This window comes from Pelodiscus sinensis, chromosome 1, assembly GCF_052426305.1.
Source record: "Pelodiscus sinensis isolate ZL-2025 chromosome 1, ASM5242630v1, whole genome shotgun sequence".
NCBI classification, from domain to species: Eukaryota; Metazoa; Chordata; order Testudines; family Trionychidae; genus Pelodiscus; species Pelodiscus sinensis.
This window is the reverse complement of record NC_143052.1, coordinates 116,048,531-116,069,717: the sequence shown is the minus strand read 5'-3', so window position 1 is coordinate 116,069,717 and position 21,187 is coordinate 116,048,531. Positions and strand designations below refer to the sequence as shown.

The 21,187-nt window shown below is 45.4% G+C and overlaps 1 protein-coding gene across 1 annotated transcript in view; it reads left to right on the top strand.

The window, feature by feature from the left end:
- Nucleotides 1-21,187, top strand: part of PLCZ1 (phospholipase C zeta 1) — a 118,786-nt gene that overhangs the window by 34,695 nt on the left and 62,904 nt on the right. Inside the window, exon 4 of the mRNA XM_075897749.2 lies at nucleotides 16,418-16,619. Coding sequence (XP_075753864.1) covers nucleotides 16,418-16,619 — 202 coding nt within the window. The remainder of the gene's footprint in view (nucleotides 1-16,417; nucleotides 16,620-21,187) is intronic.

Sequence of the window (21,187 nt, the reverse complement as noted above, 5' to 3'; positions counted from 1 at the left end):
GCTCTGCATGCCCCTTAGATTGTTTGGCCTCGGGTTGTAGAGCTTTGTCAAATAAGAGGATCTTTAGGCGCATGTCCCTGTCCCGTCTTGCTCTGGCTGTCAGCTTGGAGCAATGGGGACATTTATGGGGTATGTGGCTTTCCCCGAGGCACCTAATGCACAGGGAATGGCCATCAGAGGCAGGTATTGCCTCATGGCATTTGCCTCACTTCTTGAATCCCGGCATTTGAGAAGAATAAACTAACTACTGAAGAGAAAGATTTTTTTTTTAACGACTAGAACTATTAACTATAGGAAGAATTATAACTATAACTTTTAAACTATGTATATAATAATTATTGGTGATCTCTCTCTGTGTTAGTGAACAGGGTTCACGAGAGAGACGTTAATCCGTCCGCGGCCGAGGACGGTCAGGAGGAACTGGCGGGAGCCGGACCATCAACGCTCAAACGGCGCGAAAAGCCACGAGCTGTACTTCGTGCATGCGTGGTCCGGCAGACTACGGCTAGAAAAGATCTCTGATCTGCAGCGCCGGGACAAGCCCGACACCTACAGTGGAGCACCCATGGGACACTGCTCGAAGAAGAACCTGGGAAACCCAAGCTGCAAAGCCAAGGCAGCTTGTGCCTTAAGAATATGCTAGCCTATTTATCACTCAGTGTGAGAATTTGCTAATTCATATCCTTCCTATCTAGTACATTAGGCTCTGTTTGTGTTTTGCTATCACATAGAGTCACTTAAAATCTGTTCTTTTGTAGTTAATAAACTTATTTTTTATGTTTTAATCTAAACTAGTGAACTTTGATTAGCGTTCTTGAGGAAAATCTCTGCTTGGTTACCACAGGAGTGCATTGTTCTCTTCACATTGAGAGAGAAGTGAATCAGATATTAAATCCATATACTGGCCATATTCGACCAGGGCAGGATGATACTGCTCTGGGATCTCAGCAGGCTATGAAGCTGGTGGTTAGATAGCCTGTGTGTAACTGCAGCCAGGGCCGGATTAAGGGGCGGGGGACTAGCCGGGCAGCTGCCCAGGGCGCCAACCTATGGGGGGGGTGCCTGATTGAAGTGGTAAGGGGCGCTGCGTGCCTGGGGGCGGAGCCGCGCATGTGCCGCGTGCCCGCTGCCCGGGGTGCAACTATGGCTCGGTCCGGCACTGATTGCAGCTGGGAGTGTTGCTACTGTGCATGCTGGTGAAAGTGCAGTCTGAAAGGCTTTGCAACTTGTCACAGCAGTACAGCATGAGAGGGAGCCCAGGCCAATGGGTCAGGGGACTCAGTGGTACCCTAGTTCTAGGTGATATCTGGGGAGGGAACCCATCACTTTAGGCCAGGTCTATATTATACCCGGATTAAGGTATGCATCTCTAGATACAGCCAGGTCTATACTACACCCAGAAAGTCGGCTTAAGGTACACAACTCCAACTACGTAAATAACATAGCTGGAGTTGATGTATCTTTAGCTGAGCTTGGCACCATTTCCACAGTGGGAGGTTGATGGGGACAAATGCTCTTGGCAACTTCCCTTACCCCTCATGAATTGAGGAGTACTGATGCCAACCAAGGACACCCTTAGCATTCGATTTAGCGGGTCCTTACTAGATCTGCTAAATCGAATGTCAGAAGATCAGTCTCTGGCACGGTAAGCATAGTCCTGACTTTAGTCTCCTTTCCCCAAAAGGCGAGGTATCACCATCTTTGATACTATCTTAGGGTATGTCTACACTACCACCCTAGTTCGACACTAGCAGACATTTAAAAATGGCGGCACCCGGCAATATGCAAATGAAATTCAAATCCCGGGCTTCATTTGCAACTCCGGTTGCCTACATTACCACCGTAGTTCGAACTAGGGTGGTAGTGTACACATACCCTAAGAGAATGTAAAACAAGGAAGGGAATTTTCCTTTTAAAAATTCTCCCCAGCGAAAGGGAATGGGGCCAAGAGATGATATTAACATAAAAGCCTTATGCAATACTTTGCATTTCAAAAGTTTTTACTATTTTTTTCCTGTTTTTCCTCTTTATCTTTAATAAAAAGGCGAAAAGAGTGTTTAATGATGTGTTTGCCCTGGTAGGCTGTAATTGTGGTATATTAAACCCCAGACCTTGTTTAACACTGTTGAATGTTGGACAGTGACTAGGTTATGTTAACATTTTTGGGACTCTGTATTTCATATAAATTAATACAACACCACCCCCTATCTTGTCCCTTTTCAAGATGCAAGCCACTGCTTCTTCAGCAGATTCAAACTTGGTGTCCTGGCTTTATAACCTAGCCTTCTCCAGCTCAGATGAGCCTATTCTTCAGTGAGCCTGTTGTCCATCCAAGACAGCCAAATACCCTAATTGACCCCTCAGGCCCATGTTAACTCTTTCAGGGTCTGTGTGGGATATTGATCCCATCATAAATAGATTAGATAGTCCACTATGAAGGATGTACCCAGTTCTCCTGCTTTCAAATGTTAACTGTAAATTTCATCATGCCTAGAAGTGTAATTTCTGTCTGGCGTTGAAATCTAGAGCCAGAAAAACAGGGAGATCAAACTTCTCAGAATAGAGAGCCTGTAGTGCCTGCTTCAGACCCAGGCCTGGAGACCTATTGTATGCTGATCTCCGAGTACATATGCTAATTTAGTTAGTCTCTGAGCTGCACTCCTCAAAGGCATTTTGGAAGAAGATCCAAGATTCCTGTTATAAGAATTGTTCTTGAACTCTCTAGGTAGGAAATCTACCTCAAAAATTATGATCTCTGATGACTCTAGAGACTTCAGCAGCATCTTGTCTCCTGTTGAATACTCTCAAACCTGTGGGTTCCTCAGGTACCAAGCACAGTGCTAAACCGATAGACTGCGAAGTATCAGGCCATGAATGGAGGCAACAAGAAGAGCTCTTCTTCTGCTCACTCAGCCCTGAAGAAGCAAACTCGCATTCCAACTGTGCCACCCTTGCTGTGGCCCATACTCCCGATACCAGCTCACTCAGCCACTATTACTTTGGTGTAGGCTAAGGACATGGTAATGACAGAGTGCTTCATACTGCGGGAGTTTAATTTCCCCTAAGAGGTGGCTGTACCTGGAACACTCAACTTATAACTGCTCGGCTCACACATGTTTTTGGTGCTGAGGCCATTGGAATCTTCAGAAATATGCCCAGTACTGACTGCTTCACCTCAGATTTCTCCTTGTGCTCCATCTTTTCAGAGTGAATCAGAGGAAGAAGATTCTGATGAAGACCTTGCCTTGGTCTACCAAATATTGGTACAGGGCTTTCTACCTCATCCCTGTAGAGACCTTCCAGAAGTTTCTGACATGTTATTTGTGATCTCACTGGCATGAGCACTCATGAGTGTTCCCTCCTATGCCTTATGCATCACCTCCACAGCTATAATGGGGGCCTTGGGCAGCATATTGCTAGAAATTCTCAAAGACTTTGAGCACCATCTGTTACAGTGATAGATAGCCTCCACCTCTAGGAAACCTGAATCACAGGAGCTGATGTAGAGGTCTCTCCTCCCAATAACCTCATCTCTCGATAAAGCAGTTATGCCCCCTCCTGCATCCTTACTGGATGATTTTAAACAGTTTCAAGATCTGGTCAAGAAAATTGCTGACTTGTTGCAGATCCTTCTCAAGAAGGTTAAAGAATCACATAATAAGAATCACATCATAAGATGCTTGACATTTTCCATACAGCTTCATCTGTCTGCATAGGCTTGCCTATCGATGAAGCCCTTCTGGACACTATGAGGCATATCCGGCACACTCTGGCTACAGTTCTACCTAGAATGCGATAAGAAGTGCTTCAACAGATAGCTCAGAGTTTTTCATATTTTTCCTAATCCTTTGGTAGTTGATGCCATTAATGTAGGAGTAACCTGTCACGCTATGAGAAAGATCATAAGTGTCGGGACCTGTTGGTAAAAAATTGTATTTGTCAGTCTCTTTGCAATTCAGAGTTGCAAACTACCAAGGGTTAATGGCTAAATAGTTATACAAGTTACACTAAACTGAATTATTTTGTGGAGCATCTAGAGGCCGAGCATAAAGAGGAAATCCAGGCAATTATTAGAGAAGGCCAGCTGCCCACCAGAACATTACGGCAAGCCCCTTTGTTGCTGCTAACACAGTTGACTGTTCAATCTCTACAGCAGTTATTATGAGAAGGGCCTCATAGCTTCTGCTCTCTAGGGGTATGTCTAGACTACAGGGTTTTGTCGACAGATACTGTTGACAAAGCTTCTGTTGACAAAGAGCGTCTAGACTACATCCAGTTCTGTCGACAAAGCAAGCCGACAAAGGACAGTGTAGATGCAATAAGGCCTTCTATCAACAGAACTCTTTCGATAAAAGGCATTATTCCTCGTAGAATGAGGTTTACATACATCGACAAAACTGCTGAGTTTTGTCGACGTTATGTCGACATAACTCAAAGGCAGTGTGGACGCAGGTATAGATTTGTCAACAAAAGTCCACTTTTGTCGACAAAACCCTGTAGTCTAGACACACCCTAGTGTGCCTAAGAAGATACTAAATACCTTCCCTGTGATGGTTCTAAGATATTTGCTTACAGTACAGATGAACCTCTGTGCACATTAAAGAACTCCAGGGCTACTTTGCATTCTCTTGGGACCTATACACCTTCTCATTAAGGAAGATTTACCGAATCCAAGATGTCTTAGAGATCCCATTCTGGCCAGTTCCCAACCACTGAGATCATATGAACTGCAACACAAAAGACAGAGAAGGAAACCTTTCACTTAGTCTTTGACCTCAGAGCCTTCCATCTCCAAGTACCAATTCTCATCGGGTGGTTATGAGTCTGATTTACCATCCTCATCTTTAGCAGCTATAGAAATTCATCTGCCTTCAATGACCAATTTTACCATTTGAGAAAGTCTTGAGAATTTATAACTACAGACAAGTGGATTTTGGAAACAATCTCCACAGGGTACTTTTTCTCTTTTTCATTGAACTATCCCCCTTCAGATCCCTTGCACTGAAGCGTGCTTCATCAAGAAATGCATTCTCTCCTGCACATGAGTGCTATAGAACTGGTTTCTATGCAGCACAGATTCCAGATATTTCATGGTGCTAAAAATTATAGCAGTTAGAAACCCAGCCTAGTTTGGAGACTTAACACTTACATGAAGGAACAAAAATTCAATATGGTGACACTTGCAGCAATAATTCTATCACATGGTTAAGGAGATTGGTTTTCACCCTTCAGCCTTCAGGATGCATGTTTTCATATTGTGATCCACCCCTTTCACAAATGTTTCCAATGTGCTACTGTCAGTCAGACCACTTTCAGCACAAGGTGCTCCCCTTTGGACTGTCAACTGTCTTGAGGGTCTTTTCAAAAGTCATGTGCATAGAAAAGTAGTTTTGGTGTTTACCTGGATAATTGGCTGTCAAAAGGCTGCTTCCTGGAACTAACTTCACAGGTAACTTCTGAAGCCATAGATCTTTTCCTCCTGTTGGGCCTACAACTGAACATTCAAATATCCATGCTGACCATCGTGCAAAAGTTAAACCTTATTCCATGAGGAATAGTACCAATTTCAAAATTGCTATTTCGAAATAAGCGCTGTGCAGATGCTTATTTCAAAATAGGGGGCCTCCAGCCTTTCCCAGGGTACCCTGGTGGCCACTCTGGGCACTACCAAGAAATCTCCTCTCTCTCCCTCTCTTCCTGGAGTCCTTAAAGGGGTAGACTCTGGCCACAGTGCCTGTGTCATCTTCAAACCTGCCAGCCCAGAGCCAGCAGTCACTGCACCTGACCCAGTGGCCCCAGCATGAGCCAGGCAGCTAGTGCCAGCCAGCCCCCCACTGCTCCCCAGGACCAGTCTGCCAGCTCCCAGGAGCCTGCCAGGGGCTGGAAAAGGCGGGCACCTGCCTGGTCCAGTGCGGAGATCAGGGACCTAATTCAGGTTTGGGCGGATACCTCTAAATGTCCATAATCTCCGCATTAAACAGAGGAACACAACCGTCTACAGTCGGATGTCTGCCAGCCTGGCCACCAGAGGCCACATACAAACCCAGGAGCAGGTTCACATGAAAATAAAGGAGCTGCAGCAGGTGTATACTAGGGCCACAGGGGGCAGCTCCCAACCAGGGCCAGACCCAGACCGCTTACCCCTATTTTGATGCCATGGACCACATCCTGGGGGGCAGGACAGTCCATGCACCCCAGGTGGTCATCGACCCTGAGGCAGAGCTTGCTGCCTCCTGCTGCTCCAGCTCCTGCTGTCTCCCCAGCTACCGCTCCTCCTCCCACTCCTTCTCCCCCTCCTGCTTCTTCCTCCCCACCCTCCCCACACCCACAGTACTGGGAGACAGTTGGGCTGGTGAGACCCCCCAACCCTGAGCCCTGAGCTTCTCCTCTCCCTTCCTCCCCTTGCCTCCCCCTACCAGCTCCCTCCTCCAAGGTTTCCCCCTCCCCTCTCCCACCCTCCCTCCTCTCCTCTCACACCTTCTTTCCCCCAGTCTCACCTCAGTTTTGTTCAATAAAGAGGCTTTGTTGTAATGAACACGTGTCTTTTATTGTACAGCAGGAAGGGGGGTTAGGGAGGGGTAAGTGGAAGGACGTGAGGGAGGAATGAGGCACGAGCCCCCAGTGGGGCACACCAGGGAGACTGTTACTGCCTGCAGAATGTGCTGCCAAGCTTGCAGCAACATGTCCAGGAAAAGCACCAGAGTGGCCGGGGTGGCTCCGGCTCCATGCTGTGGAGTGCCGTGGTGTCCTGAGTGAGGGGAACCAGATCACGCAGAGAAAACAATGCTTTGCTGTCCCTCAGTGAGGTAGGCAAGCAAGCAGGGAAATCTTAGAACCAGCTGTTTGGGGGGGGGGTCCCTTTAAGCACAGGTCTCAGGTAACTCTTGACCTGATGCCCTGCCAGAACCAGTTCCAGATGGCCTTAAATGAGATTCAGCATCCTATCAGTGTGGACGCGCTATTTCGAAATAGCAAAATGCTATTTCGAAATGCATTTTGTGTCTAGATGCGTTATTTTGAAATAAGATATTTCGAAATAACACTGTAGTGTAGACATACTCATAGATCCCTTTGTTAAGGGCTATCTCAGCTGGTGAAAAGACCGTTGGTGTTTGTTCGGGAGTTCCCTTTGCATGTTCTTCTCCAATGGTCAACCTAATGATGGATGCACCCCTACTGGGGTGGGCAGCACTAAATGATTCAAGAGACCATATTTCATAAAAACCTCCTGAAACTCAAGGAAGTTAGACACTCCTATCTCCAATTTTGCCAATAATCAGGAGCAAACACATAAAGATTATAATGGACAACATATCATGCACATTCTGTATCAACCAACAAGGGGGGCAACATTTATCTCCTTCTGCACAGAGGCTGTCAAGCTTTGGAATGGGTAAATACACAAACATAATTATCATAGCTACCTATCTTCCAGGAGTTCAGCATGTGACTGGAGACACACTCAGCAGGCACTTCTTCCAAGACCTCAAATTGGACATAGATTCCATTATACTACACCAGATTTTATGCCATTGGAGCACCACCCAAATAGATCTGTTGACTGCAGTGATGGACAAGAACTGAGCCCACTTTTGCACTAGAGGATGTCTGGAATTTGGTCCATCATTTGTAACACAAGCCGGTCTAATTCTTCTACTTCATTTTGTACTATGGTCAGTTTTGGGTATCATATATTTAAAAAGACACATTGCAGAGAATTCACCAGCCAGGAATAATATACAGAGATTTTTAAAATAAGATTTGTGAGGGAATTATATAACGAATGATCCCCAATCTGCTTGTGATAGACAATATATGAAAACTACCAGGAAATACCTGATGGAATATTATACAGGAAAACTATGAAGAGGACAGATCAATTATTCACACAAGTGAAAAAGCATGGAACAAGAAGTAATGGTCATTCTGTAGTTGTCGGCATGCAGACTGATGGGTGTGCTTGTGCATAGCTCCACTAAATTTAGTGGGGTGACACATTGGCACAGCAGTCTTTCTATATACTGTCATTTACAGGATTGCAGCCTAACACTACCTCAGGGGAAAAAAAGTTAGGCATTAAGAAAAACATTTTAATTGTAAGAATAGTTAGACTAAGGAGATGATAATAGTGTTGTGGAATCATTTATAACTAGAGATATGCATGCCCAACACAGCCATCATCAAGGGGTTCTTTATGTATAATTAAATTAATAATACCACATGGCAAAAGTGCCTTTCGAAATCAAATGACATTAATAACTTATGGACAAATCTTCTTGTTTCAAGGAGACGATGAATACAAAACTTCCACTAACCATCAAATAGTATCTCCGATTTTAAAGCAGATATCACTCAGTGGTTCCAGCCAGGATAGTAGTAACAGCAAATCCTTATATATAAGGAAAGGATGCTCTTATGGAATCCAGATAGTACAAGAAAACAGAAAACTTCAGAATAACCCTGGGTAAAACTAGATCAGTGATATTTTAAAATAGAAGAATATAAAAGTGGTGTTTTCAACAATAGATGGTAAGCAGGAGGTCTCTTGTGAATTGGGGAGAAATTGCTTTCTTACATTGGGCAGAACTGCATAAGAAATTGATGTTTCATGGAGCTGAAGGCCAGAAGGAACCATTAGATTGTTTGATCTGCTCTCCTGTATTTCACAGGCCAAACTTCACCCAAATATCTCTATGTTGAACACAATGACTTTATTTAACTAAAACATTTTAGTCTTCAGAAGTTCAGATTGTATTTCACAGGCAGAGGAAAGAACAGACCAAGATGCCATCAGTGCCCAAGGTCCCTGCTATGGCAGGGAATTGATTACATGAAGCACATCTAGGTTTCACGTAATCAATTAAACCTAGGGACTGCATGCCCTGTAAGATCTCTAACAATTGGACCAGGGAAAATTCCTTCCTGATCTCAAATCTGGTGATCATTTATATTCTGAGCCTGTGAGAAAAACTAGTGCTGTTACGTGATAAAAAAATTAATTGGGATTAATCATGTGATTAATCATGCTGCTAAACAATAGTGTAACACCATTTATTTAAATATTTTTTGATGTTTTCTACATTTTCAAATACATTGATTTCTATTACAACACAGAATACAAAGTGTTACAAGGTTAACACCGTAAAAAACAAAAGAAATAGTATTTTTCAATTCACCCAAAAGAAATACTGTAGTGCAATCTCTTTATCATGAAAGCTGAACATACAAATGCAGAGTTATGTACAAAAATAACTGCATTCAAAAATAAAATGATCTATAAGTTTACAGCCTACAAATCCATTCAGTTCTACTTATTGTTCAGCCAATTGTTCTACATTTGCAGGAGATAATGCTACCAGATTCTTGTTTAAAATGTCACCTGAAAGTGAGACGAGGCATTCACATAGCACTTTTATAGCTGGTATTGCAAGATATTTTTGTGCCAGATGTGCTAAAGATTCATGATGGTACTTCCTTTGCATTGTGTCAAATCTGCAGTCTATGGCAGAATGTAGGTAAAACAGAGAGGAAGGCATACAGTTCTCCCCCCAAGGAGTTCATACACAAATTTAATTAATGCATTATTTTAATGAGTGTCATCCACATGGAAACATGTCCTCTGGAATGGTGGCTGAACTATGAAATGGCTAAAATTGTTTAACTTATCATCACATAAATACCTTGCAGTGCCAGCTACAAAAATGCCAAATTAATATTTGTTCTCATTTTCGGGTGACACAGTAAATACGAAGCAGACAGCATTATATCTTATTTGTTTTACCAATTAGCTGAACAAGAAGTAGCACTAAGAGGACTTTTAGACTCTCATGTTTTACATTGCTTTGTTTTTGAATGCAGTTATGTAACAAAAAATAATCTATGTTTGGAAGGTGCACTTTCATGATAAAGAGATTGCATTACTATACTTGTATGTGGTGAACTAAAAATACTATTTTATTATTTTTACGGTGCATATATAGTAATAAAAATAATGATGTAAATTGAGCACTATTCACTTTGTATTCTGTGTTGTAATTGAAACCAATACACATGAAAATGCAGAAAGACAAAATAGGTAATAAATTTCAATTGACATTCGATTGTACAGCAATTAATCACAATTTATTTTTAATACTGATTAATTTTCTGAGTTAATTGCATGAGTTAACTGTGATTAATCAACCGCTCTAAGCAAAATACATCACTCAGGAATCTAAGATAGAGCCCCCAAGCTTCCACCTACACAAGTATTCCATATCTTGCTGTGTCTGATCTCTGATGCTTGAAAGGAAGATAACCCCCCCCCCACCTGCCAGATTACAAACATACATTAAGAAAAAAATCATCTTGATCTCTACAGGCAACCATCTGAAGCTCTGAAGCATGAGATTAGATTATAGTAACTAATTATACAGAACTACAAGTGCTATGAGCAGGTTTAGGACAACATAGAATCAATTCTATTCTTCACAAAGCCCATGAAAGGAGGGAATTAAAAGGGGAACCCTTAGATTTACAGACTCCAGGGCCACATGGGACTATCTTGAGCATCCAGCTGACTCTATACATAAAAAGTCCATAGAGTCTTTACCACAACATGGATTAAAACATAGTTTGGAAAAAAAATCACATCTTTTTATTTTTTATCATCTATTTATAATTAGAAAAATATATAATCTTCTCTCAGGATGCATCTACACTGCTCTCTGTGCACCTGTGTAAAATGATTAAGTCATTTCTCATCCTCCTTTTTTGAATAATTGAGTTATTTAAGCCTCACATTATAAGGTTTGTTTTCCAGATGCTGGCTATCCTTTGAACTCTCTCCTGTATTTCCATATCCTTCTTGAAGTGTGGATACCAGAACTGGACACTCTGGGCACATCTACACAGCAAAACAAAAGTCAAATTAAGCTATGCAACTTGAGCTATGTCAACTGCATATCTTAAGTCAAAATAGCTTAATTTGGCTTTTGGAGCTGTCTACACAGCAGGAAGTTGAAAAAAGAACACTTTTCCTTCAACTTCCCTTACTCCTTGTAAAATAAGAGTTACAGGAATTGGAGTAAGAATTCCTCCAGCTTGCCATTATTTACAAGTAATGGCTTGCAGTGTAGATATGTTCTTTATTATTTCAGAATAGGGTCAGTTATTCCGAAATAATGCTGCTGTGTAGACATAGCCTCTGTTTTTGTCATGGTCTTACCAATGCTGTGTACATAGGTGAAAACATTTCCTTACATTTATTTGACATTCCTCTTTTGAGACATCTAAGGATTGCATTAGCCCTTCCTGCCAAAGCATTGCAATTGGAGATCATGTAGAAGCAATTATCCATTATGACCCCGTTTTCTGAATCCCTGCTTTCCAAAATAGTCTCCCAGGCTGTATGTTTAACCTATATTATTTTTTCCTGGATTCATTATCTTGCATTTGTCTGTACTAAAACAAATTGTATTGGATTTGTGACCATTTAACTAGGTGATTAGATCAATCTGTAACAGTAACTTTTCATCCTTGTTATTTACTATCCCACCAGTCTTTGTGGTGCTATAGAGAAATTCAAGTTTACTATTCACAACAAACATACTTTTCCCAAACAGGATTTTAATCCTATCATAAAAAAGTTCACGGATTTGCTTGACAAAAATCTACCTTCCATGAAACCAAGCTGAGTAGCATTAATTATATTTTAGCCTCTGATTATTTATTATCAGAGTCTCAGATTAATTATTCCATTGTTTTACCTAGAAGCCATATTAAGCTATCTGATATACTATTATCTAGATTATCTCTTTTACACTTTTAAAATACTGGTTGAACCTCTCTTAACCAGGACTCTCTGGTCCGGCAACATCCCTGGTCCAGAAGGACTAGGGATGTTCCAGGACCAGAGAGTCCCGCGGAGGGCTGGTGGCTGGGAGCCCTGCAGCGGGGCTGGAGCCCAGTAACGGGGCTGTCCTGGGGCAGTGAAACTGGGAGCCCAGCAGCAGGGCCACCTCCCTGTAGTGACACTGTGGGGAAAGGGAGGCAGCAGGGCTGCCCGAAGGGCTAGAGCCCAGTTGCGGGGCTGCCTCCTGGTAGTGAAACTACCGGGCAAGACCAGTAAGCAGTGGGGTTGCCCAGTGGTGGGGTTGGGAACCCAGCAGTGAGGCTGCCTGACAGCACAACCAGCAGCCCCACTGCAGCCCCACTGCAGCCCAGCGATTCAGCTCTGCAGTGGGACTAGGAGGTAGCAGGGCTTCCCCATGGGGCTGAGAGCCCAACCGCAGGACTGCCTGGCAGCAGGGCCAGGAACCCAGGGGTGGGGCTTCCCAGTGAAGATGCCTGGTGCGGCTGAGAGGCAGCAGCACTGCTCAGCTGAAACTCAGCAGAGGGGCTTTCCCCACACAGCCGGGAGCCTGTGTTTTCTGCAGCGGGGTTGCCATGGTGGGGCTGTGAGCCTTGCACTGAGGGGCCAATGGCAGGGGGGGCTGGCAGCAAGGCCATGGATCAGGAGGAGGGGAGGTCTGGGACGGGAGCAGAAATGACTTTCCCTGGTCTGGCAAAATCCCTCATCTGGGACCGGTCAGGACCTGAAGGTGCCAGAGTGGGGAGGTTCAACCTGTTTTGGCAATACATTGACAACCACCATGGGAAGGAGTAGGAAGGAACAAGAGTAGCAGCAGAGAAAATGCTAATGCCATATTACATCTGCTCTCAGGGGTGGATGAGAGTGCTGCGGGGCCCAGGGCAGCACCGCGGGGCCCAGAGCAGCACAAATTCACGCATGTGCCATGGCCACAGCCAACAGGAATTAGCGCATGCACGGGGACTATTGAAGCGTGGGGCCCGGGGCAGACGCCCCGCTTGCCCAGCCCTATATCCACCACTGTCTGCTCTTATAGCAGAACTTTCTCCTGAGTTCCAGACAGCCCTTTTTCTCCTTATGTGGGGATACAGGATCATGATGTCTCTTATTTTTAAAATTCTATATTAGGGATCCTAATGTTCAAATAACACATGCAGCATATTTCATTAATTATGTCTGCATTTTTGCATTTTACTTATTTTTAATTAATGTTTTAATGTGGACCAGTTGGTTTCCAAGGGATATGGGAGCCTGTTTAGAGCGTTGTAATGTCTTCCTGTCCATGTGTGGGAGCTGGTTCAAGTGCACCAGTAAGGAGTTTGGGTTTGTATGTGTCTCACTTCTCTCTATTCAGAAGGGCTACTAGCACTAGTAGGATGCACCTGGAAGGTATAAGCATAGATACTGAATAAGACCATGATGGCAGTGTTGCAAGATAGTAACCGTATAGTGGCTCTGAGATAAGAGTAACAATCAAATCTGATATCCTATGTAGGTGGTCCCAATTAAATTGGGATGTTTCCTGTAGCATAAAAATATTAAAGAGAAAACATGACAAGAATGTATTAGAAGAGATTTCATGACATTAAAACTTCTATTTTGTAGATGTGAAAGGCATTAGATAAATTTTCACGTGGCGAAATAAATACTTCACAAATTACATCTTAATAATGTCTTGGGCAATACAAAGATAAATTGACGGATGTGCTGAGTGTCTACAATTAGCACTGATTTTAATGAAAGTTACATAATTAGCTCGTCAAACAAAATTGACATATAACAGTACTTAAGCAAAACACATTGACGGAGCACTTCAGTTTGTCCATCAAATGTCATCACAAACACAATTTAGAGAAAAAAAATCACTTTTCTCTGGTGTCTCTCTTCTGGTATAATAAAACAATAATTTCAAATATTTTAGATTTGCCTTTCTCTTAATTCTTGTCCAGAGAATTAACTGTCGTTATGGATTGGTGCCTTTTTGGATTTGCCTTCTGATTTATTTTTTGCTTAACTGGAAACTGACTATTTTTACCAAATTCTCTGAACTGTAAAAATTCAGTAAAATCATCTGCAATAATTGTTTTACAGAGAAGCAGGTTCAGTGCTTTTTTAGTTCAAAATAAACTGTTATTTTTAGGTTCTACATGAGGGGTGAGCAATAAAGAGGTGGGGGTGCTGCCGGTAATATTTACCTGCTCCTCTGCAGGTACTGGCAATTGCGGCTCTCGGTGGTGGTTGATTGCCATTCCTGGCTAATAGCAGCTTCAGGAAGCTGCGTGGACCAAGACACAATCCCCAGGGGACTAGAAGTGGCCCGTGGACTGGTATTTGCCCACCCCTTTTCTACATTGTCCAGCCCTACTCATATCATCAACTTCTACTACTTGAGGCCCTACATCGAAGGTTCTCATACTGGAAGATTTAATATACATCTTTCAGTGGGCTGTATAGCCTTGTAACATCTGACCTATCCTAGGTCTGCACAATATCATTTTATATATCAGCAGGGGCGCTGCAACGATTTTTATCCTGAAGGTGCTGAGATCCATTGAACCAAACTTTAAGACCTGTATATAATAGAAACCATGTCATGCCTGGACGACCATGCCCCTTTTAGCCTTAGTTCTAGCCTCTGTGTACATCAGTCTCTTAATCTATATTAAATACCAAATCATATTTGTAAAGTGTAAACACATTTCAAAACACTATTAATGTTTTAGTCTAGACAAGTGCTACTGCTTAAAAATACTCAGTGTTCCATTTTTATAGCTTTAATCAGTGTAATTATAGTGGATTGTTAGTCTGATAGAATATTTGTATTCATAATTTATATTACAGTTTGATAATTGCGTCCCTAAGAAGTAATTCTTTATTTCTGGGCCTGGAACCTTAATAGCTCAGATAAATGTGTTTATGTTTTTGTTTGCAATTCAGGGTATATAAGTTCACCACTTTAAAACATTTTCATCATCCTATTACACTGTTAGTCAAATTTGTCTTAAGAAAGCACAGATAGACTACAGTGAGAAGTTTGCAAAGTCACAGACCAGCTAAGAGCACATTTAATAGTCAGTGCAATGTTTCTTGGCCTTTTTGATCACAGATATTGGCTTGCTGCCTTCCTAAGCTCTGTTAGGGAGATCTCAGAGACTGCCCTGAACCATGTACAGGTTGGACCTCCTGGGTCCAGCAAAATCCCTCATCTGGGACCAGACAGGACCTCTGTGATTTAGTACCTTCCAGACGCAATTGGTCTAGGATGAGAGATTTTGCCAGACCAGGGGAGATTATTTCTGGCCCTTCCTTGCCTTGCCCCGCCCCCCAGCCATGGCCTTCCTTCTGGCCTCCCAGCCAGCCAGCTCCCCTACTGCCAGGCTCCTGGCCCTGCTGGGCAGGCCTGCTGCCTCCTGGCTCCCCAAGGCAGTTGTGCCACCAGGCGGCAGAGCCTTGCTGATGGACTCCAGCTGCTGCTGGGCTCCGACACCATTGCTGGACAGCCCCACTGCTTGGCTCCCAGCCCCATTCCCAGGCCCCAGGCCTGCTGCTGGGCAGCTCCACTGTTGGGCTCCAGCCCCACTGCAGGGCTTCCAACTGCCAGCCCTCTACCAGGACTCTCTGGTTCTGGAACACCAATGGTCTGACTGGACCATGGATGTTGCCATACCAGAGAGTCCTGATGCAGAGAAGTTCAATTTGTAGTGACCAGCACCGGTTCATGGACCAGTAGTTGAGAAACACCAGTCTAATGGACTTCCGGGATTGAAATGATATCACTTGCCACAAGCGTAATGCAGGCTTAGGTATTACATGGGAGCAAAAGTTGCCATTTTAATGGTACTGCCTGACATGACATCAGTTTTAAACAACATGTTGAATGCACTTGTTATCCCTAGGTGTTCAGGAGCAGTTGGCATATTTTGCTACAATTGAGAGAATTTTGTAAATGTGATTTATAAATCATCTTTAATATTATTATGATTTGAAATTGTTTGGAAGAGAATATTAATTCATTTCCCTGTTATTGTAATGTTTTAGCTGTTTACTAATTTCTCTTTCCACGGTTTAGCAAAATAAGTCTTTTAGTGGAATTCTAGACTGCTGTATTATCATTCAAGCCTTTTCTGACTGACACTTTGCAGGACTTTTCCTGAGCTCTTCACAGACAAGGATATTAATCTCTTATCTTGGATTGGTGGATGTATGGCCCACGAAAAAAAAATTATCATTAACATTTTTCTTTCTATTGGAGTGCTATTTTTTTTAATGTGAACAGTGAGAATTTTACAAAGCTTTGGTTCTTTATGTTCTTAGAATGATAAAATCAGACCTAATTCAAATCATTCTCTAAGTTTATTGACTCTAGGACCACAAGTATTTGATGACTGTCTTTAGATATCTGATTAATTTAAAAACTGAAAGAAATAGTTGTGGTCTAGGAACTTTAACATATTCAGATCAGACCATTTAAAAATCAATGCCATGAAAATTACATAGCTAGAAATGTAATTTTAAGATGACTGCTGCAAATATAATTTTTTTTGCTTTCTTTATTTTCACTTTTAGCAAAGAACAAAAATGAGATGTCATTTGAAGGATTTTTAAGATACATGAACTCATACGAGTGTGAGCTATATAGAAAAGAACACCGAAGAATTTACCAAAACATGAACTACCCATTACGTGATTATTTCATTTCATCTTCTCATAATACCTACCTCATATCTGACCAACTCTTAGGGCCAAGTAACCTTTGGGGTTATTCAAGGTATTTAAATACTTTTTAAAATTGTAAGCAAATTATTTTGCAATGTGTCTTAAGCTACAATTTATTAATTTGTCTTTCACAAATGTGTATTTAGCAGTAAGGAATCAAAGATTCTGTTTAAAACAATGATGAAAGCTAGAATAATATTCTTTGAATATGACCTAGTGAAATTTTTTCTATGTGTACACATTTTGATATATTTGCCACCCCATCTGTCTACCCTCTAAAGACCACGCAAACCAGTTTTTCATTGGCCTTGCATCTACTACTGTCCCTTGAAGCAAATAATGACAACATCTGTAGCACATTGCTAGTATATTGTAGTGTTTAATCTCCTCATCAGTGAAGATATATAATTAATCTTCCATTTATTCAAATAAATAGGTGATCAAATTCTGGATGCAGCTATAGTGGCAAGGGACCCATCTCTTTGCAGGTCTATGTCTTAGTGTACACAGGAAAAGCAGTTATAATCAACTCCATTTGGTTAGGGTACCCAAATGAGTCATTTACCATTGATGGGGTGCTCTGGCCATGCCTCCTCACCACCTCCCTGGCTATGTCTAGACTACAGGCTTCTTGCGCAAAAGAAGATCTTCCACAAAAACGTCTTGTGCAAGAGAGCACCACACACAAAAGCGCGTCAAAAAAGCAATGTACTTTTGCGCAAGACAGCATCCAGACTGATTGGATACTCTCTTGCATAAAAGGCCACCCAGAACCACTTCAGGCAGGGCTTTTGGTCATTAGTTGCTTCTGAGGGTTGGTGCCGGAGCCTTGCAGAGACATGTGCTTAAAGGGGCCCCCCTGGGCAGCCATTTCTCTGCTTCTGCTGCCTGTTTGTGGAGCTCTTTGAGGGAAAGCAAAGATTCAGCAGTAGCTGCTGTGGTTGCCCTGTTCTCTTTTGAAATGCAACAGCTTTTTCCTGTTGTGTGCTATGGAGCCAGAGATGCCCCTGGGTAGGCGATGGCCCCACATGGCCATGCTGCAGTTCTTGCAGCATTTGCTGCCAGCTGCCTACCTCTTCTTGGTGGACGTGGACCCCGAGCTCCTTCTCAGAACCCTCTCTGTGGCTGCGGCTGCTCCACTCTGGCTGCCGCACCCCATTGTACAGAGGCATTTTTGGAGGCTCGAGACGAGTTCGGACTGGTGGGACCGGCTGGTCCTGGAGCGATGGGATGACCAGCAGTAGCTGCACAGCTCTGAAATGTGCAAGGCCACCTTCCTTGAGCTCTGTGCCTGGCTCGCACCCGCCCTCCAAAGATGTGGCACTCACCTGCAGCCAGCCATTCCCCTGAAGAAGCGGGTTGCAATCACCTTGTGGAAGCTGGCCACCCAGACAGCTACTGGTCAGTGGGCAACCAGTTTGGGGTGGGGAAGTCCACCGTTGGGGCCCTCCTTATGCAAGTAAGGAGCTCTCGGGCAGCAGTGCCTGCACGGGGGAAGGAGGAAGGGAGAGTGTTGCATAAGAGGGACCCTTGGCAAAGGGGGCTGGGGACTGTAGGGGGGTGTAGTGGGGTTTAAGGGAAAGCCTTGTCCCCAGGGGGTTGTGCTGTCCTACCCTCACACAGCCCTGCTGCTGGGAGTGGGGTGGGGAATGGGCTCATAGGGGATGGCTCTTGGGAGTTTGGAGGGGCAGAGGAGGGGAGGGGGATGGGCACTTCCCAAAGGCTCAGTCATCCCCTTTCTCATTCTCTGTTTTGTGTGTTTCTTTGTCTCCTTCTGCAAGTGATGAGGGCCATTAACTCCCTGCTGCTATGCAAAGTCATCATCTTGAGAACTTGGACGTGACCATGGCCGGTTTACTGCCCTAGGGTTCCCTAACTGTGGGGGAGCCATCAAAAGGATGCACATCCCCATCCATGCACCAGACCATCAAGCGGCCCAGTTTATAAACAGAAAGGGATACTTTTCTGTAGTCCTACAGGCCCTGGTGGACCACCGGGGCCAATTTATAGACATTTACGTGGGGTGGTCGGGTAGGGCTCATGATGCCTGAGTATTTAGAAACTCCAGCCTGTGTGCCAAACTGGAGGTGGGTACCTTTTTCCCATATCGGGAGTTTGTGGTGGGTAACCAGAACATGCCAGTGTGCATAGTGGGGGATGTGGCATATCCACTAATGCCCTGGCTGATGAAGCCATACACCGGCCACCTCGATCCCATCAGGGACCTTTTCAATGCCCACCTCAACCGAGAGAGGATGCAGGTTGAGTGTGCCTTCAGGCACCTCAAGGCACGCTTGCCTTGCCTCCTCACCTGCCTGGTCGTAGGGGAGCAGAATATCCCTGAGGTAGTGGCGGCGTGCTGTGTGCTCCACAATATCGTGGAGCGCGATGGGGAGGCCTTCCTCCTGGGGTGGGGAGCAGATGCCGGCTGTGAGGGCCATGTGTTTGAGCAGCCCCAGACAGCTGCCACCCGCCAGGACCATAAGGCTGACATGAACATCTGGGAGGCCCTGAGGGAGAGGTTCTCTCAGGCACTGCAGTAACTCTCCCCAGGGCCTTCCCAACAGGGGCCTCTGCCTTTCAGCTCTCTCCCTTCCCCCTCTCACTCCCTCGCCTTACCCCTTCCCTGACCTCCCCATAAACACACCTGTGTGGTTTGAAAACAAAAGGAGGCTTTCTTTATTGAACAGTAAGAAAAGGTGGGCAGGAGGAGGGCGAAGGGGAGGATTCTGAACTGGGAGGGTGGATCAGGACTGGCAGGCAGAGTGGGGCAGCTCAAAGTCCCACCTCGGATGTGGGGACCTCATTGGGGTTGTGTGGGTCTGGGGGCCACAAAGAGATGGGCAGGAGGGGGGGCTAAAGCGGGGTCAGGGCTGGCGGGGGGGCAGGAGGAGGGGCCATAGGCATCACTTGGGGAGGGGGCATGGGCATTGCTAAGGGAAGGAGCAGAGGCATGGCAGGGTGGGCAGGCCGATGGGTAATGGCCATAGGAGCGGGGACGGGAGGGTGAAAGCCAGGAGCAGCGGTACCAGGAGGGTGTTCCGCCATGAGGGACATGATGCCACACATGGTGTCCCACCACGCCATCATTTGGTCCCACACTTGCTTCTGTCATTTGAGGTCCGCATTGACCCTTCATACCATACTCTGATGGATATCGTGGAGGATGCTGATGTGTTGGCGCATCAGGTCCTCCTGCACCCTGGCTAGTCTGTGAGTCCTCTGGGCTCTGGCAGGTGGCTGCAGCAGTGTGGCTTGGCCCTCTGCAGGTCCGGCTGTGGAGAACACACAATAGGGAGAGGTGGTCAGTCATCCCTGCAGACACATTCCCTGAGGCCATGCCTTCCCTAGTGAGCTGCGACCATAACAGTCTGCGGCCCACAGGAGGGGGATGTCCTGGTTGCCAGGCCATGTGTGGCCTGCATATCATGCCCTGTTTCACAGGGGCCCTGATACGCCCAGAGGACCGTGCTGCCTGCTTCCCCCCTCCCCACACACACCATGGACAGGCAGGCATGGAAAGTGTCTGGCCACAGTAGGATCCCCTCATGGGCGGAAGAGGAGCCGGGATCAGCCTGGCCCTCTGTGGGGTCTACACACACAGCTGCAGCTTGCTGTGCTGTCTGTGGGAGCAGCTGCTGACTCGCACGTGCAGGCATGCCTGTGTGCAGCACTCCGGGGTGTCTCTGGAGTCGTGCCTGCGAGCTTGTGGCTAGCCTGCTTCCAGCTGGGTGCATCCCACCCCTCCACCAGGGGCAGGACCTGTGTGCTCTCCTCGAGCCTGGCAGCAGGATCCTGGGCATGTTCAGGGGCTGCCTACTGTGTCCGCATGCCACACACTCATGCGCCACATGGTTGCACATGTACGGACTGCAGCACCATGTGCAGCCTGAGTGACACTTGCCCCCTGCTCCCAGTGCGTCCGCCCTGTGTGTGTGTGACAGCTCACCTGAAGATCCCTCACAGGTGTCCGAGGAGGCCTGGGAGATGTCCTCACTGGCAGTGACTGGCTCCAGGGACAGGGTCACAGTCCCTGGCTCCTGCTCCTCCTCCTCCGGCTGGGGTTGGTCATGGCCCTCCGGCTTGTCCTTGGGAGAGACCTCCGGGTAGATGATAACTGGTGTCTCCAGCCCAGAGTCCAACACAAAATGTGTGGGGAAGACATTTCCCCATCTCGCAATATGAGGTGGAGCTCCACATACTAGGGGCAGGTGTGGGGTCCTGCCCCTGAGTCCGTGGTGGCCCTCACATACCTCTGATGGTGCTCCTTCACCTTGCTCCAGACCAGCTCCATGGTCTGGGCAGGGTGACCTCGCTCCGCCAGGGATACAGCCATCTGTGAAAATATTTCGGCATTGCACCACTTGGCCCAGGGATCTTGCAGGGACTCCTCCTCACCCCACAATTCCAGGAGAGTCACAATCTCTAGGCCAGACCATGTTGGGGCATGCCTTTTGGTCCCCCTGGGGGGTTATGGGACCCCTGGGGCTGCTCCCTGGGAGTGCCAGGAGGGTCTCGGGGCTTCTTGCTCTGCCATGTGTGGCAATGCCAGTGGCAAGAGAGAGCTGCACGGTGAGGAACCTGCTCTATTCACAACTTCCTGCCACAAGACTTGTGCAG